The following is a 23,982-nucleotide window of genomic DNA, read 5'->3' on the forward strand; positions in this document are numbered from 1 at the left end:
GTGTCAAATAATCAAATATTTGATATTTTAGCATGATTCACAGAAGTTGTAGATGTCATTTCTAAATATAGGTGAGGTTTTCATGAATTTCAACTTAAAAAAAAAAGTATTCGTTAGCTCCTCTAAACAGAATATAACTGTAGTGAAAAATTATTAGTGTAATTAATTAACAAGAGGAATTAATTGGTCACTCTTGGCTTCTTGGCTGTTTCTCCCACTTTTTCATCATCTCTAGAAAAATCTCATTCCATGTGTCTATAGGTCCTGGCAAGCACCAATGAACACAATCATTGTGCACAATCTTTGGAACCCCTTTAGCAAATGGAAAAGGATTCATGTAAGCACCAGGATGTCCATCTGGCCTCAACCATGCTAATTTGGTCACATCCAATGCCTCCAACCTTAACCCCTCAAATGCTTTGGCCTTACCATTTTCCACTTCTTCCATCTCAATCCTTCTAATCTCAGCATCCACTTCTCCAAGTTGCATCTCCCTCTTTCTATAAGGTTTAGTCTTTGAACAAGTACCACCCTTATCCCAATCACCTTCAAAATGGGAAGGTGAGAATGTTCTCACAATTACATCTATGCCATTTCCTTTACCCACTTTCCTCTCAATTATGCTATCAAGAGTAATCCTTAAAGCCTTTCTTAGTGGACCATAAAAACCAATGTCAGTGTAATTAAGACCATGACAGTTTAGGCAGCCTATAACCTTATCACCCTCAAAGTAAACTGAAGGAACCAAAAACCAATTCCCAAATGATATCACAAGTAAGTCCATTTGACCCACATCCCTTGCCCACTTCTCATTAACACGATCCAAATGAATTATATTATGATGTGGTCCTGTGTTTGATGTTGATCTTTGAACTCCTTGCACAAGAAACGGGGACCAATAGAAGGACAAGCTTGCATTGTGAGATGAAAAGTGCCACTTATTGGAACCTTTGTGGTGGACACGTTTTGGTGTTGAAACAGTGGCTAGCAAGCAAAGAAGGGACTCTATTTGGTTCCTAGCCAGAGAGTCCCCAACAAAAGCTACATGCTTGTTGCTAATGAGTTTAAGAAAAGTGTTGGGTTCAAACCTTGGAAGATGGCACTGACTTGGTTTCCATCTCCAGTGAAGGTAGCTAGAGTCATGCCTCCCATTGATGATACAATTCTGGCTCTCCTTGATCGTGGCACAGGTAGTACCATTATACAAAGGGCCTCTCTTGTCACGGACCCATTTTCCATTAAAGAAGTCACATGGTGGATCATAAGCATAGTCCTTATCTGCCAATATTAGAAAACAAGAATGAACTCAATAAAGTATCATAATAAAAGACTTATTTCATGTTTGAAAACAAGTTTAAAAGAGTTTTTAAATCAGACACTTAAACCAAGTGCATCACACTACTAGTTCAAGATCCACTTGCAATAGTATTGTTTTAACAAAACAAGACAATACATGAATATATATATACCTTGAGAAGGAGGAGGAATAGGAGAGGAAGAAAGAGAGTTGAAATGAGGAAGATCAGGTGGTGGAGATGGAGTAAGAGGCAAAGGGTAGAAGTATAAACAAAGCAGAACTATAGGTAGCACTAGCAGAAGTATAGGAAGTAAAACATGGAGTGTTGAGGGAAGAAGGGTCATGATGAGTGATTGATCTTTGAATGAGTTTGTACCTCTCATTTTCAAATCATTCCTTCTTGCTTATCCTTTCATGCTTTATTTTATATTCATACTGTGTTCTTTTATGGTGTGATGTGGTTGTGTGGGCCGAGAGGATTTTCATCAACCGGGGTATAAACTTAGATCAGTGAATGCACATGAATTATTTTTATTTATCCTCAAAGTGTGGACCCTCTACTGAATCGTTCTATTTTGTATTTTTTATTGAAAAGAACGAGGATACAATAAATCGAAATCCTGATAGAGAAACTTCTTCGTCTCGGTACTGCATGTCATAAATAAACTTTGGAAAAAATTAAAGCTGGTAGACGAAGGTTCATAAATAATAAGAAATGTGATGTATAAGAAGTAAGAAATAAAGGGAAAATACGAATAATATTATAATAAAAAGATAAATAAAGAGAATATATGAGATAAGTTTTTTTTTTTGGTGAAAAGAAAATACAAGTATTAATAAAGTATTTGAAGTTAATAATTATCGAAATACCTCTGTTCATAAATAATTTAGCTACGTGTCTGACAAATACGGAAGAAAAAACGGTGTTTTCCTTATCACTTGTCAGATGACGTAAAGTCGAGAGAGAGGGAGACACAGAGAGTCACACTGGACTCGCACGAGTTTATCGTTGTACCAATTTTATCTAAAAAATTAAAAATTGTGTTTATCTTTGTCCCAATTTTATTTTCAATTTTGATTCATTTATTTGATGTCACAGTTCACTCGATTATGAATTTTAGTAATATGAGTATGTTTAATGTTTTTTTATTAATATTTAAAAATTAAGAAAAAAATAGATATTTTTTATACACTTAAAATGAGTTTATATGATTCGATTATAAAAAATTATATTATTTTTTAAAAAAATTATATTTAATTTATACATAAGGTAGTTTTAATTTATAATAAATTATAATTAAGTTATATTTTACATCATCTATTTAGAAATAAATAATATGAATATGAATATAAATATTGATTAATTTAATATATAAAATTACAAAACCATCACTTTAATTCTTAAAATTTATTAAACATTTTTTTATTTTAATGTTTTTATAATTTTTAAAAATTGAAATAACTTTCATTATTAGCACAAAAATAATATTTTATATCCAAATTTTTTATCGTTTATTTAATAATTAATGTAATAAAAAAACTTAATAGCATAATTAATTTTGTTTTACAACTTTGTTAAAAAAATTTGACAACTTTTTTAAATTGATTACTAAAGAACTTATATAGAATGTCCTCTTTTATACCACTTCAATATATAACAAATGTAAAAAGGTTTTTTAAATCATTTCTAAAATTTCATTTGACTTTGTATACTTTTATTTTTATTCTTCTTCACAAATCTTTTTTAGCAACGTTAACAGACTCCAAATAATAATCTAACAAATTTTTTTTCACGAGTCTGATATCGAACTGAATATAATCATCATCATTAGGCAACTCTTGTTATGGACTTTTTGACAACAACTTCAACATGTTTTCTCCATTTCTCACCATTTTTGCAAAACATAAGTAGAGGAGGAAGGCTTTAAGAATGGACATTTTGGCAGTAGCGTGGAAGAAAGAAACAACATCATAATGGTCAAGATTGTCCAATTTTACCTTGCAGAAGAACAATCTCTTACTATACCCACTTGAGCATGGTAGAAAATGCATCTTTCATTCTTCATACATCATTTATATTATAACTAATGTAAATAAAAAAGTGTTCTCATTTTACATTAGTGGTATTGACATGAAATTTAGAACGGTCGTAAAATGTACATTTTAATCGAAGTAATATATGTTATTCCTTAACAATGTCAACAAAAATTGAATATAAATTCACATGAATTTATCCTAACTCATTATCATTATTAGATCAATATAGTATTTTGAAATAATTGTCATTCAATAATATTTTTTTAATAAAGAGGTTTAACTTTTTTATATTAAGTTGACCACTATAAGAGTAAATAAATGTGATGTCTCCGATCACAATTTCATGTTATTGATCATTGGTTAAAAGTATAAATGTCAAATTATTTATATTAATGACCTTTGATGTCATTATATTTAATAATATTAAATTTTAAAAATACTTGTCGTGTAATATTTTAACGATTAAAATATTAAATTTTTATAGTTTCAAAAAATAAATTAACTGAGATTCATGATTTTAAAGATTAATATATTTCTTGAATATAATGTAATAAGTTTCGGATACTAGCTAATTTATAGATTAATATATAAATGAAATTGATTCATCTGGTGAAACTTGCTCGACGGAACTTCTGAGTTTGATAGCTGCATGTTTGAACTTAGGAATCTTTCTAAATGTAAACCATATATGATCTTATAAATTTTCGTTGAAACTAATAATTTGTTCTCGTTTTATATAAACCCGCAAGTGTCAAAAGTTGACGCTCAAAGAAATATAGGAAAATGTTTTTGAGTGTATGTATGAAATGCATATGCATTAAAAAAATAATTAATTATTATATACTACCGGTATAAAATTTTTTTACACTAACAACTAATTATATATTTTAATTATGTCATGCCATTATTAAAAATAAGTATATTTATAATAACATAACACAATTAAAAGATATAATTGATTCTTAATATAAAAAAAACTTTACATTAATAATATGTAAGTAATTAACTCTTAAAAAATAAAAATAATTGGATATGATTAGGATATAGTGTCATTTTTTATATTTAAATCATAGAAATGGAAAATATATTCATGCTAAGAAATAAATTTTTTGGGTAGAGCTCAATATATAGATTTTTTTTTAATTTTTTTATTTTTGGGTAGAGTGATGGAAAGTATATATGTAAGCAAGCAACAGAGCAGATCTCGATATGGGTTAGCTGACTTTAAGGTGATCGCCACATTAAATTATTAAAATGATCAATGTATAGCGTGCCTGATACGATGATGCGCTTCATATATATATATATATATATATATATATATATATATATATATATAAAGACTGAAATAAATTTACTTATTTTAAAAATAAATTTATTTTAATTTACTTTATTCAATAATTTATATTTTATATAAAATTTTAATTATTTAATTATTAAATTAAAAATTTTAATACATAAATTAAATTCACAAATTTTATTGATTTAATTGTTAAATTATGTGATATTATATTTAATATTATTTATGTCAAATTTTATGCAATTCTAAAATTATTTAATAATACATTAAATTATTTTTATTTTAACATATAATATAAAATTTAGAATATGTATAAATATTTAAAATATATATATATATAGAAAAACTTAAATCATATGAAATTTAATATACATAATTTTAAGTATAATATTATATTAAATATATATTTATATATTTATTGAATGTATAAAATTGTGTGTAAAAAATAAATGACGATAATATAACTTTTATTAATTATTATATTATTTAATAATTTTATATTGAATTGTAATTTTATTTCACCTTATATATTTATGTTAAATTTTATTAAAATTAAACAATAATTTAAAAATAATTAATTTTTACTTTTTACAGAAAAATGAAAAAGAAAAAAAAAAGTATGCGTCCTTTTTTTAGTAGGACCACTTGAGCATGGTCTCAAGTAAAGTTCTCCCTGTGTAGACGATTGTGTCCTTACACGTGTATGCACCGGCTACATTTTATATTCTCTTATGAACGGTCAAAACACAAAAGACTAACATAGGCTTATCATGATTCATGAGCTTTCACCTTCCTACGGGAATAACCTGCTTAAAAAAAAGCATAAACAAAAGCCATGGAGAAGATGCAAGTTCTTCTAGTGCCTAAACATCAATCTTATAAACTCAACTTAAAATAATTACTTATTTTTTATATAATATTTAAATCACTTTATCTCATATATTAATTAATTTTATACTAAAATATTATTAATTAAAGAATATTTTCTAAATTTAGTAAAATGTATTAATTATAATCTCTTTAAAAATACGCACTCTAATAGTTTATGAAAAGGATGAGTATAATTAGGAAAAAGAAATAATATAAGACATATACTTTAGTCTGTTAGAAGATATATGAATAATAATTAAAAAAGAAAGTGTTGAGAATGTGTCTCAAAATTTTTAAGAGAATAAATTAATTTGATAAGAATATTTTATTTATGTTTTAAATATTTAAATTTAATTTATTTTAATTATTTTAGATTTTTTTTTCTATTTTTAAAATAAAATAATCTTAATATTTAATTATTGTATCACAAATTTTCTTTCTATATAAAGAGAGCTTATGAATAAGACTAGATAATCATCCTCTTGACAAATATACTTTTACAAAATACAAATGCAAAATATCATATCACTTGTATCTAGACTCAAAGTTCTTATAATATTTGAAGATGAAAATTGAAACAAATTTTCACAAATTTTCTCACTTATCTTTATCTTTGATGGAGAAAGTCCATGAAATTGAAGAAAAACATATAAGTTATATAAATCACATGAGAACTTAAAAAAAAAAAACTCAATAAAATAGATATCTCTAAAGTTTAAATGAGAAAGAATTATTAAAAATCATTAGTTTTAAAGTAATATAGATGATATTTTATACGTTCATTAAATTAAAATTTATTTCTTTATTTTTAGAATATGATAATATAATAATTTGATTCTTCTATTTCAATTTTTTTAAATATAAAAAATTTTATGAATAAAATTAAATCATACTGTTTTTCACAATTATATTATTACAAAATATAAATATAAAATATCTCATATAAAATAATATAAAGATGTTTTTTAAAAAAATATTAATAAAATAAATTTATTATTATTAATTAAATTAATTATTTTTTAAATTTCGATGAACTATGTAATTTAGTCTTATACATAATAATTGATAGTATAAATAATAATCGATTGAGTGAACAAATTTAATTTGTCATACTAATAAATTGTGTGTTTATATAACGGTGGTGTTTATATATGATTTACCTACAGTACATCCAGAGTCAAAATCACCTTTGTTTTTTCTCCAGTTACATTACGATAAGAAGGAATAAGGACAAGATTGGAATAGCAATATTCTATAGCTATTAGAATCCAAGACAGAACTTATGATAATTAGTTTTGTAAATTAAAGAGATCATGGAGATCCAACTATATGTTCTTTATTCAACCAAATAAATAGTCCAAGGAACATGCATCTGTGTCTATACACCTCCCAAGTCCCAACTTTCATCTGACAGATGCAAAACCAAAACAATATTGTTTTTTTCTTGAGACCTCATCTCAGCTGAGAACACCAGAAAGAGAAAGGGAACCACAACTCAAGAAGGGAAAGGCTTTGAAAATGGGAATCACAAACCCTTTCAAAGATCAATCCCTTTCCCTCACCAAGAGACTTCTTCCTTGGACCCTTTATGCTCTTCTTCCCATAGCTCTACTTCGCTTATACTTCTACCCTCTACCCTTCCCTCCATCACCTGAAACCGAGCTTCCCCACTCCACCCCCATCACCATCATATCTCACTCTTCACTTTCTGCTTCTACACCACCTTCTTCAGGTACTTGTGTGCATATAATTTTATTTTGTACTGTGGGTTGTTTAAGGAAACTACTCAGAAAACATTTTTGGGTAACAAAGTGTAAATGAAATAAGTTTCTTAGTAAATTATGCAGAAACTAATTTATTGTTTCTAATTTTTAAAAAAATTTATTTTTACTTTATGCATAAATTAGCAGCTACTTTTAGCTTATAGAGATTTTTTTTTTTTTGAAGAAGTTTATCGGATACTGAGTTGATGCTAGTTTTGTCTTAAATTGTAGTTAAGAACTTGGGATGTAGGCATGTAGATTAGTTGGTTCACTAGACTTGCATGTTGTTCTCTATTGGCAGAAAAGGAAAGAACTTATGAGCCCCCATGTGACTACTTTGATGGCAAATGGATCCGTGATAAGAGAGGCCCTTTGTACAATGGTACCACTTGTGGCACAATCAAAGAAGGCCAGAATTGCATAACACATGGCAGGCCTGACTCTGGCTACCTTTACTGGAGATGGAAACCAAGTCAATGCCGTCTTCCAAGGTTTGAGCCTCACACTTTTCTCCAACTTGTTAACAACAAGCATGTAGCTTTTGTTGGGGACTCTATGGCTAGGAACCAATTAGAGTCCCTTCTTTGTATGTTATCCACTGCTTCAACCCCTAACCTTGTCTACCGAAATGGTGAGGACAACAAATTTCGCAAGTGGCACTTTCCTTCTCACAATGTGAGTGTCTCAGTGTATTGGTCCCCATTTCTTGTGCAAGGTGTTGAGAAGTCAAATACAGGGCCAAATCATAATAAGTTGTATTTGGATCATATTGATGAGAGGTGGGGAAGGGATATGGATCAAATGGACTTGATTGTGTTGTCAATTGGGCATTGGTTTTTGCATCCTGCAGTGTACTATGAGGATGATTCGGTTTTAGGGTGTCATTACTGTCCTGGTCTTAATCACACTGAGATTGGTTTTTATGATGTGTTGAGAAAGGCCCTAAGGACTACCCTTAATAGCATAATTGATAGGAGAGCGGGTAAGGGCAATGGAATTGATGTAATTGTGACGACATTTTCACCTGCTCATTTTGAAGGTGAGTGGGATAAGGCAGGTGCTTGTCCAAAGACTAAGCCTTATAGAAATGGGGAGAAGCAACTTGAAGGGATGGATGCTGATATGAGAAAGATTGAGATTGAAGAAGTGGAAGCTGCAAAGGCAAAAGCTAATGACTTTGGAGGGTTAAGGTTGGAGGCATTGGATGTGACCAAATTGGCATTGTTGAGACCTGATGGCCACCCAGGTCCTTATATGTATCCTTTTCCATTTGCTAATGGGCATCAAGAGCGTGTGCAGAATGATTGTGTTCATTGGTGCTTGCCGGGGCCTATAGACACATGGAATGAGATTTTTCTGGAGCTCATGAAGAAGTGGAGGGAACACCCTAGAACTGAAGAGTGAGGTATTTATCATGTCTTGTTAGATTCTTATTTGTTATACTTTGATGTTTTCCATCACTTGGGTGATGGATATTGCTTTGAAAAGGGTCAAATTTTGATTTGGTAGAATGGAGAACAATTTTTTTTGAAGCGGTGGGAGGGTGTGAAGAGAATTTAATAGGGGAACTATTGGTTATTGGTTTTCTTTTTCATTTTTTTTGGTATAGACCACAAGTATCCTTCATGAGAGCCAGTATTGTTGGAGTCAGGTAGACTAGCAATGGTTATTGATTTTCTTGCTTGGGCTCCATAATGAAAAAAGGAAATATATAAAATACTACATCTTCTATCGATGAAGGAAAATGGAGTGACAAATTATTGGAAATGTGTGTAATGGTTTAAATGTGACCTTGGCCATTTAGACATGGAACATACGAGGCACAAAAGGGTCTAGATGTGAATTTGTGGAGGAATTTCATAACACATGGCCAAGTCTTTTCTGTCTTACACTGTTTGGTATCCATCAGTTTTGTCTAGTGGGGTATTTCAATTGAGAAAGTTCCTTCTACTTTAATTTCTCTCATGTTAATTTGATTTGACCCATTTTGTTGTTTTCTTAGTTTTTTACAAAATGTTCAGCAAGTACATTTGGAATTGTAAGCAGTTTAAACGCGTTGAAAATTCTGGCAAACAGAAAAAGTCTATTTGGAAACCAACTTATCTTTTTCGGTGCAATTGATTTCTTTTAGATATGACGATAGAAAGTCTTATTGATGATTCTATCAATGCGGTATTGCAGAGACGTTCCACCTAACCACATTTAATTGACACTCGTTACTGTTGGGAAATATAATGAGAGAAATAGAACGATGTTAATACATCATTTAAGACATTATTAATTTCTTGTATATTTAGTTATTATTAGTTAAAATTTACGTGCATTTTAATAGTTGAACATTGTCTCATTGTACATCATATTTCTTATTAAGTGCTTAAGTGTTACGTGCATGTTAATAAATGTTTGTACGAATATGTGGAAAATATATCAGTATTTCACTATTTCTTATCCATAGAGTACATGACTATTCTTATTGATTGTTATAGTTATGTTAGTTGACAATAATCATCTCAGCTGGTTAGTTAGTTGAGATTGATAAGTTTCAATTGCACACTTATAAATAAATAAATATTTGATTTTAGTCTCTCAAATATATTTTTCTTGATTTTTAGTCTTTCAAATTTATATAATACATATTTTTAATCATTTTTTTAAATACTATTAACTTTTGTTGTTAATATAGATTACTTTAACATCTAAATAACCATTAATTTTACATACACAATTTTTTTTAATTTAAAATATTATTTATTTTTGGATTAAGTTTTAAAATAAAAATTAATTTTATATTTAAAATTTTTACTATTTACTCTTGGACTCAAGTATGAAGATTTCAGTCATTTCCTTTTTCTTTGAACAAAAAGTTTCTCACCAAACTCTAATAAAATTTTCTCATAAATTCAAAGCAAGTTTTTTTTTCTCTCTATTGCCATCATGGTGCCTATAAATGTTTAGTTTCATGTTGTTGCTGATAACTCTAAATTTCAAATTCCCAATGGTCCTTGGCTTCATCCATCAAGGGTGAAAGCAAAATGGAAAATATAAAAAGCAAAATAGAACACTTTTAGAATACTTCTAGAACTTTCATGCTTAGGCATGAGTGTGAATAGTGAAAAATTTTAAGTATAAAATTAATTTTTGCCTTAAAACTTAACTTGATCATAATATAATTATTATTTTAAATTTAAAAGTTTCATGCCGGTAAAATTTAATGATGATGAGTGTTGAAATGATGTATTTTAATAGCAAAGTAAATAGTGTTTAAAAAAATTAAAATATGTATTATATAAATTTAGAGGACTAAAATCGATTATGGGTAAATCAAAAGAAGAAAAAAATTTAACTCTATATTAATTAATACAATGGCATTTTTATGGGTGTTTAATGTATTACCGATACAATTGCTTATAAATTTATTTTAAAAGTGAACAACTTATTATAAATAGTGATTTGTGAGCATAAAATTATTTTAAATTGCTAGCGTACGTATCAATTTTTTTTATTCTTTTTATGGAACTCATCTCTTTCTTTGAATTCTATAATATTGGGCATATTAAATAGGTGCTGCATGCTATCATCACCCATATACTGTGACTTTTAGACTTGGTATCTGTTAGTGTTATTCCTTGTTTGTGCGGAGACACAACATATTCATTCAAGTAACAAATACAACCGTATCCCTACTATGCCTGTCCCTCATGTCATGTCCCAACCATATCTTAACCATGTCTAACCCTCCAACCCTTGTCTATGTCGTCTACATTGAATTCAATTTTTTTTGTGGTTTGATGTATGGATTAGTGTTTTAAAACCCGGACCGACCCGGCCGGTTGGACCGGGAACCGGTGGTCCAGCCGGTTCGAATCTTAAGTTGGATCGGTTATGCAGTTGACCCGTTTCAAACCGGATTGAACCGGATAATTTTCCGGTTCAACCGGTGAACCGGTGGGTCAAACCAGTTCAACCACTTTTTTTTTTTAATAAATTTTTTTAAGGGACCATAAATCACAAAAATAATAATAATAATTGAATCTCTTAATGGAAAGTAAGGAGTCTTAATAAATATAACAATAACTACTTGTTCTAATATATTTGTTTGTAATATATACAACTTAAATAATTTTTATAGTATATTATTAATTTTAAATTATATATTTAATAATATAATATTTATGTAAATATTACATATATTATTTTGTGATATTAATTGCAAGCATATTATATATGTAAATATTATTTATATTTTTAATTTGTATTAATATACCGTTCAACATATAATTTTTTATGTATTTTTTTATAAAATAAAAATAAAAATAATTTTTTATAAGATAGAAAAATTAAAATTTAAAATAAAATATGAATTTATTAAAATTTATAAGTATAAAATATATTTAATATGAATATTTTTTAATATAAATAAATAAAAACTGAGTCATGCGGTTCAACTAGTGACCCACCGGTTCAACCTTTGACTCACTAACCCAGTACCTTAACCGGTTCGATGACCGGTCCGGTTTTTAAAACTATGGTATGGATCATTCGTTTTATTGCTTGCACCTTGAATTTGATTTTCATTTCAGGGTTGGTTGCTATCTAAGGTTAAAACAGGTTGATTGGTTCAAAAACTGGTCTCAGCTGGCCACGTCAATTGGGTCATACAGCTAAACGATGACATAAAATAATAGATCCCACATTACGTTATGGGTTTGGGATATAAATTTTTTCCAATATTTTTTTTAAAATAAATAAATTCGTAGATGTGCATCACTTTGTCAATTCGCTTTTAATGCGAGGCTATGATATGCTGTAATCGATGGAATTTGGGCCATACATCGCGCAATTTAGTTTAACTTGAAAATCTTCTTTTAAAAGAATACATTTTTAATACCTGAAACTTAAAAGACTATTTGATTTTTAATGCCTGAAACTTAAAAGAATACATTTTTACACTTTAGTAAATAAATTTAGGTTTAAATATGTTTGTAATTCTTCACATTTGGTGAATATTTGTTTTTAATTACTCAAATTTAAAATCATTATTTTTAATTTTTGTAATTTTTAAAAATTTTATTCTAGTCTCTCAACTCATCAATTACATGTTTAAAAGTGATAAATTGAGATAATTATATAGTATATTAGTTGTGTTTAATGTAATATTTTCACTAATAAAAATATCACCAAATAGATTTTATGCTATAATGTTTAATAGATTTTTTTAGCAAAATTTAAATATAAACATTAAAATAAATTTTTTGAAAATTATATGACTAAAAATAATAATTAAATTTGAGAAATCAAACATAAATTTACCTTAAATTTGAGATACTAAAAATAAAATTAAATCATGAGTTTATACGGTCATATTAAAATGAGGGGTACAATTAAGAATAATAATTATTAGAGAGTATTATAACAAATAAGAGATACATATACCATGGATTCGGGTGTGGCGGGGTCCATATCCATAGCTAAACTGGGCTTCCATTTCCACACACTTTATCCAGTGAGATGCTATTTTATTTTGGTAGTTCCTTCCTCTTCTCATCTCTCTGTGTCGCGCCATGGCCGCAGCAGCGTCAACCTTGTTTTCCCTCTCTTTCCCCACAGAGCCCCAAATCCCTACCCTCTCTCCACCGTCGCGTTTTCTCCCCTTACCCAAACCCACTCTGAAACGCTCCTCCTCCGTCCACTCCCACTCCCACTCCTCCCTCACGCTCGGCGCCGACGACCCCATCCACACCGGGCGCTTCCTCTCCGACGACGAGCGCCGCCGCCTCCACGCCCTCGAGAGCTTCCTCTACTGCCGCGACCTCTCCTCCGGCTCCCTCTCCGTCCGCGTCATGCGCCCCCACCAGATCCACCTCGCCGTCCGCCTCCTCGCCGACTCCTTCGCCGACTCCCTCCTCCTCCCCGCCGCCTACGCCACCTTCCTCGGCTACCTCATCAGCCGCTACTTGACCCACCGCGCCACCCTCATGCCCCACGCCGCCACGCTCCTCGCCTTCTTCACCGCCCATGACCAAATTCTCTTCGCCGGAACCGTCGAACTCTCCTTCGACAAAGCAGGCGCCAACGCCTCCGTTCCCGCCCCCGCCCCTCCCGCCGACGCCCCCTACATCTCCAACATGGCCGTTGACAAGTCTCTCAGAAGGTACCGCCATTGTTTCCCTTCACTTAAAATACTCTCAACACACTGTAAAGTTTAAACAAACATGCTTTTTATGGTAATTTCCTTCAGGAGGGGCATTGGTTGGCATCTTCTTAAGGCTAGTGAGGAATTGATTTCTCAGATGAGTGCCTCCAGAGAGGTTTACCTGCACTGCAGAATTATCGATGAAGCTCCCTTTAACATGTATACCAAAGCTGACTACAAGGTTGTTAAGACAGATAGTATTTTAGCCCTGCTCATGTTGCAGAGACGCAAGCACTTGATGTGCAAGAAGCTTCCTCCTTTAATTACGCCTTCTGAAACTGATCCTGATCCCTCAGTTTCTGATGCTTAAATGCAATTTGAATGTGTACACGGGTAAAGGGTTGCAAAATGTTTTGTCAAGGTAATGTTGCCATTGTCTCTTCTTGTTGCTTAAAAGCTTGTACCAATGCATGTTATGTGTTGCTTCCACGTGATCTTATACTCCAATATGTCCTATCATAAAGTTTCTTATTTGTAGTTGTCGAATTTTTGTTTCAGCAATGATAGCGAGATGGTCATGGTGGTTTTAACTTTGACTGGAGAATAGAGTGTTTTCAGGCATCCTTTTTTTTTTCTCTGATCTGTAGGACAAATACTGAGTGTGTTACAGGTAAATTACAACATACGGTCTTCGAAAATTTTTATTTCCTTGTCTGGCTTTGAAAGCCAAGTGACATAAGATAGTAAAGTCGGTAGCATGTGATAAAATACCAGGCTAGATACAATCTTTAGGGTCGGTCCAATGGTGGGAGGCAGTGACGGATCCAGGAATGGGGATAATAATAAACATATAATTTCACATTTTTTGGAATAAAAACATACGTTTTAATTGTTGTCTACGAAATTTCATATTCTAAAAATACTAAATATTTTTTCATTTTCAACATCTTCAAAATTATTTTTCTTTATATAAGTAACAAAACAATCATTTAATCATTCATTTCTCACATTAAAACTGTCTTTTCAAAAAAAGTATAATATGAACTTGGATAAACTATTATCTTTTGACTAAGTTTACTTAACTATAATTGACATGACATACCGTGCACATATACATATAAGTTTGCTAATTCACAATTACTTGTCTTTTATTTAAGAAGGAGTAAGTTAACAAGTTACATTTAGGTGCATTTTTAAAAAATATTACAGTTATAACTTGCTAATGTACTTTTTTCTAAAAAGAATATGTATTTTAACAAGTCCCACATACATTTGATAACTTACATCCATTTATTTTTAAGAAAAATTAAGTTAGCAAGCTACACTCAGATGTATTTTTTAAAAGAAAAATATACTTCAAAAATAATATATTGATTTTAACTTTTTTTTACAACATAAAACACAAAAGACAATGGAATACTTAGTTTTTAACATGATAAATAATATATTTTATTATAATATATATTAAAAAAATAATTGACATAAAAAATTTAGTGGGGGCATTTGCCCCCACTTCAACCAACCTGCATTCATCCCTGGTGGGAGGTTGGGGATAGTATGTACAAGTACAATGTCCAAAATTCAAATCCTAATGCCATTGTTGTAATTCTGATAGATTAAAAAAAAAATGATCATATACCTAGTTATTTCTTGAAGAACCTAGGAGAGCAATACAGATGCACAAAAAATACAAATCATATTAACTTTGTATTTCTTCAATATGATCAAAACAATGTTTTACATATGATCTATGGTTTATGTATCATTGTCGAAATTTGAATGTGGCATATGGAATTTGTTGAACCATGCCAATCATATGCCCGAATCAAAATGTTAATGCTGAGGTTGGGGAACATTTTCCAGGGAAGTGGTTTATTTTTTGTCATGGCCTCTTAGGTACTTTGGTCATGTGACCAAAAGGGGAAGAGAAATGGATGGGGGTGGAGAAGAGAAATGGAAATGCTCTTTCTGCCTTGTCCATAATGGATTGAGTTCCTCATTTATCTCATCAAATCAGCCAAATTTGTTATGCTCTGTACGGGTCATATTAATCTTGGCATAGAAATATGAATGGAAGAACTTTTGGAGTTCACTTTTTATTGTCAACAAGAAATCATCATAATTCCGATGTCTTAAATTGAGATTTCACTAGATCATTCTCAAACTATGCATAACCATTCCCAAGCCTTTTGAATTTGTATAGATAATCATTAGGAGTTCTTTTACACATTCTGCCATTGAAGGTCTCTCATTACTCTCAGTACGAACACATCTTGATGCCAGATTGGCAAACATGACTATAGACTGAATGGTGTAAGAATTTCGAGCCATCTCTGGATCTACCACCTTGCGCAGCTTCTTGCGATCATTCAATATGTGCCTGACCTGCATATGAATGCCAATGACTTAAAGTCTTGCTGTTGTATGAATCTAGTGATTCTCAAGGATTGGGCTTGATATAACATAACAAGAAAAGATGGATATTAACTTAGAAAATTCAGAGGTAACCTTTTCTAGTACAGTATAAGAGCAAGGAAAGAAAATGCAGTAACAGGTAACCCTCTCTTCTTCACGTGACCCAGTTTGTTTCTGTGGCCTGTTCCTTTCTGTTGAGGACAGCTCATGTTGTTTCTTCGTTGTACTATGAACTAAGGCTAAGGGTGTATTACTCAACAAGAGTAAAAATATCATATCCCTCAGCTAGTAGGAAAATGCTTGGTTGTTTTTGCATGCATCTACTATTCTGGAAAATGCAAACCAGAATCTTTTGCATCATGTGTGTTTGCCTGTATGAATGTATGTGGGGGCATTTCAAGCGAGAGTGCTAACTGATTGTAAGGGGAGCTAATTTTGAGAATCCAATGTCACATGGATGGTGAATGTTAGAAGTTTTCTAAAACTAAAAGTCACACGACTATATTTTTACCTTGATCATTAGTTTTTTAATCTTGATCATTATATATATAGCTGTTTCTAGTGAAAAAGTCATGTTTATAAGAGTGAAAGTTGCAAACCTAAGCAGTATAGACAAGTATACATGGAAGATCAAACTTAAAAGTTTTTTGAAGTCTTATGACTTATGTAGTTTAATCTTAACCAGTTATTATAAAATCTAATGGTTAATATTTATTTTTCTTGCCCTCACATTAAAAAACTCAATTATTTTTAAATGCAACAACCAAGTCTTTTTCTGCTAGGGGAGGTCAGTTACATAGATCAAACAGTGCTATAATGTTATGTGAAAATCATGTTTATAGACAAACTATTGACCTCTGCATCCACTGTTCAGCTTTCCTCCATCTTATCTACTCTCCTTACCAAGACTTTCTACGGATTGTTTCTACACATTCCCAAACCAAACCACTTAAGGAAATTTCTACCGTTTTTTCTACAATAGGTACTACCCTTATTTAATTTTGAATGAAAGAAAAAATAGTGGCAAATTTTGCAGTCCTATATGTTGCTTTTACCATTCCTATGGATTGATGCCCTCAGTGTGTGCAATGTGTGTGGGTGCATTTCCTACCTGTAGTACAAGGTTTTGATCATTGGGACCTTGGTTTAGATCTACAGCTCGACGTCCAGTTAAAAGCTCCAAAAGAACAACACCAAAAGCATAAACATCACTTTGTAGAGTGAGTTTCCCAGTCTGTTATCAAATGAAATAATTAATAATTGTGTAAAAACATGTGTAGCAATCCACTGATGATACTATTACTAGACATAGGAATATACAAGGTGAAAGATTGCAAGATAGCATTTTACTAAAGACACACTTGATTTAACTTTACTCAAATGATGAGTAATAAAAATGCTTGTTCTTATGCTGCATACTCAGACGATGGAGGGAATGATTTATGTAAAAGCTATCATTTTTTGTAGCAATATTTGGTTTGAGTATCATTATCCTTTTCTGAATTGAATGATGTTTCTTTCTGGTGATTTCCCTTGTAATATATAAAACCTGTACCATATATTACTTTTTTTAATGTTATGTGAAAATCAAAACAATTGTAGCTGTGAGCTGAACATTTAAATTTTTTATTTTAGAAAAGGATTTACCATTGTCCCTAATCTTATACATCTTCCATTCAATCTAGGGTTTATGGAGAAGAAAAAAAGGAGAAAAAATAAACTCCAGCAAAGTTTGTCATATAAGAATTTGAGCATTTAGACAAGGACAAGGAAATTATTTTAATAACTGATAACACCACCCATGAAGGCCCTCTAGGCTAGAAATGTCAATGAGTGCATAAATTTCCTTGAACTATATACCTGGAATGTTAGTTACTAGACCATGTTAATGGATGATGAGGGTGGAGCTCTAGGCCACAGTATCTAACAGTCAGTTCCTGATACCATGAAACCACTTCTGAAAGCACAACCTATTAAATAGAGGCCTAAAATTGTTTTTATGGCCGGACAAATGTTAAAATCAAATTACTTCTCACCAAGTCTCATATGGGATTCCTAGCTGTAACAAATTCTCTGAATCATTTACTAATAACCTGATGAACCATTTAGGGAAACTGAAATACTTGGAGTTGGATTTTCAGCCTTAGGCTTATTATGCAAACCAAAATTTTAAGGTTTGAACTATTTTTGCTGCTTGAGTTGGTGTTGAATTTGCTGGCTTAATTTGCATGGGTGCTTCACTATACGGTGGCCTAAACTTACAAAATAGGTACTATTATATACAACATTGGTGTTCTTCAACCTTTGATAAATCTTGCTATAGATTAAAATGTCCATATTCACAAATGTGTTAAATAAATATGCATGAGATTTGGGTATGTTGTGCATGTAACGTAACTTTGTAGCTATAGTGGATTCTTGAGGTTTAACATGCGAAGCTGTTTGCATCATGTGCACAGGAATAATTGTTAAAGAAATAGTTAAATTTACTGTATATTGTGCAGTAAAATCTCATTTTTATCTTCACGAGTGAATAACGTTATCTAAAGGTGTTGAAAGTTGGAAAAGTGAAGTTTTTGTTTTTTTTGTTTTTTTTTTTATTTTAAAAAACTGTATGGCATTGATGCATACCGATGTATACTCAGGATCAAAATAGCCAAAGGTACCAAGTACTCTGGCAGTCACATGTGTCTCCTGTCCTTCTGGCATTAACTTGGCAAGCCCAAAATCAGATATCTACAAAAAGGATGTTGCTTTTAGCTCTTCTGTAATATGATTGTGAGAAGGAAATGTTTTAAGTCATTATAGGGAGTCTATTTATACCTTTGCTTCAAAGTTCTCATCTAAGAGAATATTGGTCGATTTGAAGTCCCTATGAACAATAGGAATTCCAACATCGGAACTTGAATGGAGATAAGCAAGCCCTTTTGCAGCTCCTAGTGCCACCTTGAGTCTTCGAGGCCAATCCATGTTTCTATCTCCAATTCCTAAAATTAGTTGTTGATTAATAGAAGCTTGATGTTAGAAATTTTGAATGTAGTGTTTGGTTACATGACAAACCATTCAAATGATCTTGCAGGTTCCCATTGCGCATATATTCATATACTAGGAATCTATGCTTTCCATCAGCACAGTAGCCTATCAAAGAAACAAGATTTGGGTGGTCTAGTCTGCTCAAGATGTCAACTTCAACACGAAACTCACGTTCCCCCTCTGCTGCTTTAATTGCTGGCAACTCCATTTTCTTGATTGCTACGACCTTCAGAAGGAGACTTGTTATATAGTATGTTGAATCAAATTTACTAATTTTTAGCCAGTTTATAAAAAGCAGGGTTTCTGCATGGAAGCTATAAACCATGTTACAAAATCTTGTGAACTATGATGAATTCCTGTGGGCTATGAACTTTTTTCCAGTGTATTACCTCTCCTGACCGTAAAGTGCCCCGGTAGACTTTGCCAAATCCTCCTTTTCCAAGCAGATTCTCATCACTGAAAGAACAGGTTGCCTCTTCCATCTCCTTCAGTGTGAAAACAGATGATCCGTGCAGCTTTTTTGTAGGTCGTGGTGTTTGATCTTCAAGTTGCCAAAGCTGTGCAGGTTTGTAAACCCCTGAATATACAGTTTGTAAATGTTACAAGTTGGTTGTGCATTGGAACAGCACTAAAGTACATGCTTAAACCATGAAGGAATAGAAAGAGAGAAAAGAAAGACAATACAGGGATCTGTATGATCTTGAGACTTGCTTCTGCGGCGCTTGTTCCACGCTGAGACCAAACCAAATGGCATGATTGACTGCTCTATCCTATATGTTATCTGTTTAAGAATTGAAATGTCAGGTTCTAACAAAAGGAACATACAAGTGAATAGAGATGGCTAATTTATTTACACACTCAGAGTGGCTTTGCCAAGAACCTCGAAGTAAAACACTCTTTAGATACGTTAAGAGGGTGAAGTAAATCACTTTGAAATAGTTGGCCTGTACTTGAGAAAACTATTATTCCATATAAAAAGCATTTTTGTAGCATGGGAGTCCTCTATGGTACGTATGGAGCAAGTGAAGTTAGATTAGAATACTTGACAAAACATCTTCCAACAACACAAGGAGAGAGACAGAGGTATGTACTTTAAGGCAAAGAGAAAACTGATAAAAGTAGGTACTGCTTACCTATGGTTGGGATGTGGTAGTAGGGGTGGGGCGTGCTTGCTTTGACAATGAAATGGAAACTGCCCCCTCATTCGCCATGTAGATCATTTTATTTACGTTTTACCGTTTACAATTTGAAAATCAGTGGCGGTCGGTTGCAATGGCCTTTTCATTGCAAAAACTGTTGTTACCTTGTTTCTAAATCTTTCTCTGGTATGGTGCAACCGTCATTGTTGCTATTAAAGCATATCATCATCAGCATTTGAATAAGATTTTCTTTAGCACCAATACTAATCCATGACCATCCATGTGGGCCCCACGAGCCAATATGTACGTTTTGTCAGTTAACATCACCTGGAAATCTGTGGCAAAGTTAGGAAAAATGAATTTAGGGATTTTATTTCAATAAGTTGAGAATAAAATAAGTTACCTCATTTTGTTTATATGAAAATCAATCCTGATATTTTAGTTTAATGCATATATGATTTGTTATGCATGTGTTATGTAATATTTATGTTTACTTTTTCCAATAATAACTGATATTACTTGCTTTATTATCTAAATTGAGTATAGAAGTTGGGTGGAAGATTCTAGTTTCCTCACCACAATTTTTGGCACTTGCTCATCCACTATATTTCATTTGGAGTTCATGGGGGGAAGTGGGGTTTTAATTTTGGACCCGGGGAAGAATGGATTTGACAAGCTTGGATTTGGAATTAATGAATATAAAGGCATAATAAAGATCTCATGTAAAAGCAATGAATAAATTAAGGTTAAAAGTTGTAACAGTGATCGGATAAGGTCACTCCATAAGGCAACGGGAACGAAAATGGTGATCAGTGAATAACTAATTTAATGTCTATACAACATTTACTCTGTTACTAAGGCGATTTTAGTGGTTACAAAGCCATTCACTTAATAAATGAGTTTTCTTTTTTCATAGAAAAATTTCTAACCTTGGGTGAAAGTCAATCTCTTTTAATTTGAAGAGTCTTAAAAATCAACTAAGTCAATAGTATGTATGTAGCAATTTGTATAATCACAATTAACTACACACAAAGGAGTTTCATGTTAATTTTTTATATACATTGTTTATTTTTTTTTAAAATAATATCATATATAAGTTATGCATTTTTCTTTAAAAATATTTCTGTATTTAAGCATAAATGATAACACAATAGATGTGAAAATATCTAAATTTCTTTCCCTCCTGGTTTTTCAACAAGGTATACACTCACTCTTTTATATTACATTTGAAGCAAAATCTAGTTTTCTTTGAAATTCAACTTGATTTATTCCTAAAAGTCATAATGTTCTTTTAGCTGTGAGCAAGTTATTTTGGAGGTAGGTTTTCTCCAAATAATATGTTTCTTGTCTGTTTTGTGTCCTATTCGTTATTCTTGGATATACTTCTTCCAATTTTGAAAATATATATATAAAAAACTAAATTTATGCTAAGCAAATTAATTAATATCATTTAATTTTCCTTTTTTAGAAACCTATTTTCCTAAACTACCATTTCTAATTACTTGATATTAAAAATAAAAAGGATCATTCGAAATAGAATTTTAATTAAATGAAAAATATTTTAAAATATAGCATTAGATAAAATAAAATTAGATGATATATGCTTATGTTTGAGATGATAAATGAGTTTTTTTTTTTTTTTTTTTACTTATGTTTCAAATAGGATAAAGTACTAGTATTTATTATTATTATTATTATTATAATTGTAATATGCTGTCCCTAGTGTTTTTCTCCATTTCCGTTCCATAGCATGTGTTTGTCTTAATTTTGTTGGCCAACACCTCACCCGTTACAGATAACATTATTAACCAATCCTACACGAACACTCCAACTACATATTGATGATGTTAAAAATGGGAAATTTCACCATTACAACCAATCACTCTTAATCTCATTCTTTTATGCTCTCTTTTAGGACATACTTCTTATTAAGTTTTCGTTTGTCTGTATTAATGGGTAAGGAAAGGACAAGAAAAGTGTTTTTAGTTTCTTCTTCAACAATCCAGAACGTGTAGCCTTGAGTTAAGATAAAAAAAAGTAAAAAAAAAAAATCGTTTTATGACATGCACATTTAGTATGACACTTAATGCGGCACATATGTGTGTTTCTATTAATTTAAATGGATGATAATTTATGTAGAGACTAATTGTATATTGAAAGGATTCTAACAATAAATTTCATGTTTTGACTATCAATGCAAATATGTGGTTGACCCTGTTGCTCAGAAGCATCATTTTGTTTATGGTTAAAACTTATATACAGTTTCATAGTTATCAAAACTATTATTCTTTAATCAAAATTAGAATTTTATTTTATTATATATATATATATATATATATATATATATATATATCAATAAAATTATATATTATGAAGATAAAATTCATTAAAAAAAAAGACTTATAGTAATATTATTGTATCAAAATTTTAATTTTTTTTATATACGTGACTATTTTATTTTTATTTATGCGCACTATTGAAACGGGCATGGTGTTATAAAGAAGAAGGTTCATGATATATACACCTCCTTTTTTCTATAAGTACACCTCCTTTTTTTAAAAAAATAATTAAATTTTTAAAATATTCTTAATTTTTTGTTTTTAATTTTTTAATTTTATATCCACAACATTTAATTTAGTACTTTTTTTTTCACACATCTATCCTCCATTTTTTAATTTTTACATGTACCCTCTTATCTTTCCTTCACCCACCTATTTTGGTAGCATGTAAAAATTAAAAGAGAAAAAAAAAGTGTGTGAAAAAAAAAAGTAGCAAATTGAAAGTTGAAGGTGTAAAATTAAAAAAAATTAAAAAAAATTATAATATTTTATAATTTTTTTAAAAAAATAAAGCAGGTGTACTTATAAAAAAAAGGAGGTGTATATATCATGAACCAAAGAAGAAAAATAAAGGGGCCTGTGCTCTCGGGTTATATTTATTGGGCTTTTTGTGAGATAAAATTTGGTCCAGGTCATTTGTCCTTTGTCATTTATTGCCACTTATGCCAGACTCAGAAATTTTTTATACCCTTTTTGTGATTAACAGTAACTGAATGAATTGGGTCCTTGACCTTGGGTTTGTTTGTATCTTGGGCCTTGTCATGTTGGCAGTGGACAAAAAATAACCACTACCTGATGTACATTCAGAGATATTAAGAAAAACTATTAAGGACTGAAATTATTTGTTTTTCTTTTCTAAGAAATATACTAATTAAAAATGTATTTTTTGTCAATGAAAAATGAATTTTTTTTTTATCAATAAATCATTCATTGAAAATGTCTAACGATATGCAATCATATAAAATGCTTAAAAGAGCGTTACAACAATGCACAACGTATCAACAATGGCATATCAAACACACTCAAAACTAACAAATTAGCAGTCTTAAACTTACAAAAACACACAAAAAAAAAAAAAAAAAAAGAAGAAAAACATGAAATTCACATTCTCCTAATACAAAAAGAAGAAAAACAAAGATTAATATTTAAAAGAAATTACTTGGGTCATAGGCCTTGGATTTATTTGTGCCTTGGGCTTGACCTTTCTTCATCTCGAATGCATGGACAAAAACTGAGCCTTATCTACATTAAACAATTATCAGTATTTTGTGGACCCAAAAAACAGTGCTATTAGTATATTTCTTATAAAAGAAAAATGAATTGGCGTAAAAAAAAGAAACAGAAAATGAATTTAATTTGCAAACATATATGGCGTGAAAAAAAAATCTTTTACGCTCTTGATTGAATTTTTATTAGAGCTGTCAAAATGGGCTCAGCCCGGTGAGCCAACCCGGCCCACCATAGGTTCGAGCCGGGTTGGGCTAAAAAAAATTTGCAAATTTCAGTGTGGGCCAATTTTAAACCCGGCCCACTAACAACCCGGCTCACCCGGGTTCAACCCGTGGTGAGCCGGGCTGACCCACCAGCCCATAAAAAAAAAAAAAAACTTTTGCTATTGGGTTGGGCCAAATAAAACTTCATAGACCATCATAGGTT

General features: G+C 31.0%; 4 protein-coding genes across 10 annotated transcripts; 2 read left to right on the forward strand and 2 right to left on the reverse strand.

The window, feature by feature from the left end:
- Positions 1–36: 36 nt before the first annotated feature.
- On the reverse strand, positions 37–1,811 carry LOC109801198 (xyloglucan O-acetyltransferase 1-like). Its single transcript, XM_020362210.3, has 2 exons — positions 1,470–1,811; positions 37–1,278 (listed from the first exon to the last, which is right to left on the reverse strand). The coding sequence occupies exons 1-2, from the start codon at positions 1,678–1,680 to the stop codon at positions 188–190; spliced, it is 1,302 nt and encodes a 433-aa protein (XP_020217799.1). The 5' UTR covers positions 1,681–1,811; the 3' UTR covers positions 37–187.
- A 4,998-nt stretch (positions 1,812–6,809) lies between these two features.
- On the forward strand, positions 6,810–9,384 carry LOC109801577 (xyloglucan O-acetyltransferase 1). The gene is made up of 2 exons (XM_020362686.3): positions 6,810–7,236; positions 7,569–9,384. Exons 1-2 carry the CDS (start codon positions 7,023–7,025, stop codon positions 8,669–8,671), a joined length of 1,317 nt encoding a protein of 438 aa, XP_020218275.1. The 5' UTR covers positions 6,810–7,022; the 3' UTR covers positions 8,672–9,384.
- Positions 9,385–12,703: 3,319 nt separating this feature from the next.
- On the forward strand, positions 12,704–19,246 carry LOC109801564 (Acyl-CoA N-acyltransferases (NAT) superfamily protein). 5 transcript variants are annotated; one of them, XR_014430667.1, is made up of 4 exons: positions 12,705–13,418; positions 13,506–13,821; positions 13,959–14,070; positions 18,461–19,246. XR_014430667.1 is itself a non-coding variant. In XM_029271672.2 (2 exons), exons 1-2 carry the CDS (start codon positions 12,829–12,831, stop codon positions 13,768–13,770), a joined length of 855 nt encoding a protein of 284 aa, XP_029127505.1. In that variant the 5' UTR covers positions 12,705–12,828; the 3' UTR covers positions 13,771–13,946. The 5 variants fall into 5 exon arrangements, 1 of the variants encoding a protein (XP_029127505.1); XR_003804288.2 differs by having other exon boundaries at positions 18,895–19,246; XR_014430668.1 differs by lacking the exon at positions 13,959–14,070 and having other exon boundaries at positions 12,704–13,418.
- LOC109801563 (putative serine/threonine-protein kinase PBL28) lies at positions 15,089–19,671 on the reverse strand. Of its 3 annotated transcripts, none has more exons than XM_020362664.3 (7): positions 19,533–19,671; positions 19,238–19,425; positions 18,876–19,074; positions 18,639–18,802; positions 18,447–18,551; positions 16,927–17,049; positions 15,089–15,785 (listed from the first exon to the last, which is right to left on the reverse strand). In XM_020362664.3, exons 1-7 carry the CDS (start codon positions 19,669–19,671, stop codon positions 15,549–15,551), a joined length of 1,155 nt encoding a protein of 384 aa, XP_020218253.1. In that variant the 3' UTR covers positions 15,089–15,548. The 3 variants fall into 3 exon arrangements, with proteins under 3 accessions (XP_020218253.1, XP_020218256.1, XP_020218255.1); XM_020362667.3 differs by having other exon boundaries at positions 19,488–19,671; XM_020362666.3 differs by lacking the exon at positions 16,927–17,049.
- Between the last annotated feature and the right edge of the window lie 4,311 nt (positions 19,672–23,982).

The sequence above is a fragment of the Cajanus cajan genome, chromosome 11 (genome assembly GCF_000230855.2).
Source record: "Cajanus cajan strain Asha chromosome 11, NIPB_CcT2T_4, whole genome shotgun sequence".
Taxonomy (NCBI): domain Eukaryota; kingdom Viridiplantae; phylum Streptophyta; class Magnoliopsida; order Fabales; family Fabaceae; genus Cajanus; species Cajanus cajan.

Excerpts from the sequence above, each read along its gene's own strand:
- LOC109801198 (XM_020362210.3), bottom strand. The coding sequence starts at position 1,680 with ATGAGAGGTACAAACTCATTCAAAGATCAATCACTCATCATGACCCTT. Across the intron at positions 1,279-1,469 it reads TATTCCTCCTCCTTCTCAAG|ATAAGGACTATGCTTATGAT; the intron begins GTATATATATAT and ends TAATATTGGCAG.
- LOC109801577 (XM_020362686.3), top strand. The coding sequence starts at position 7,023 with ATGGGAATCACAAACCCTTTCAAAGATCAATCCCTTTCCCTCACCAAG. Across the intron at positions 7,237-7,568 it reads TTCTACACCACCTTCTTCAG|AAAAGGAAAGAACTTATGAG; the intron begins GTACTTGTGTGC and ends CTCTATTGGCAG.
- LOC109801564 (XM_029271672.2), top strand. The coding sequence starts at position 12,829 with ATGGCCGCAGCAGCGTCAACCTTGTTTTCCCTCTCTTTCCCCACAGAG. Across the intron at positions 13,419-13,505 it reads GTTGACAAGTCTCTCAGAAG|GAGGGGCATTGGTTGGCATC; the intron begins GTACCGCCATTG and ends AATTTCCTTCAG.
- LOC109801563 (XM_020362667.3), bottom strand. The coding sequence starts at position 19,671 with ATGTTCCTTTTGTTAGAACCTGACATTTCAATTCTTAAACAGATAACA. Across the intron at positions 18,552-18,638 it reads ATGAGAACTTTGAAGCAAAG|ATATCTGATTTTGGGCTTGC; the intron begins GTATAAATAGAC and ends TCCTTTTTGTAG. Across the intron at positions 17,050-18,446 it reads TTGATCCTGAGTATACATCG|ACTGGGAAACTCACTCTACA; the intron begins GTATGCATCAAT and ends ATTTGATAACAG.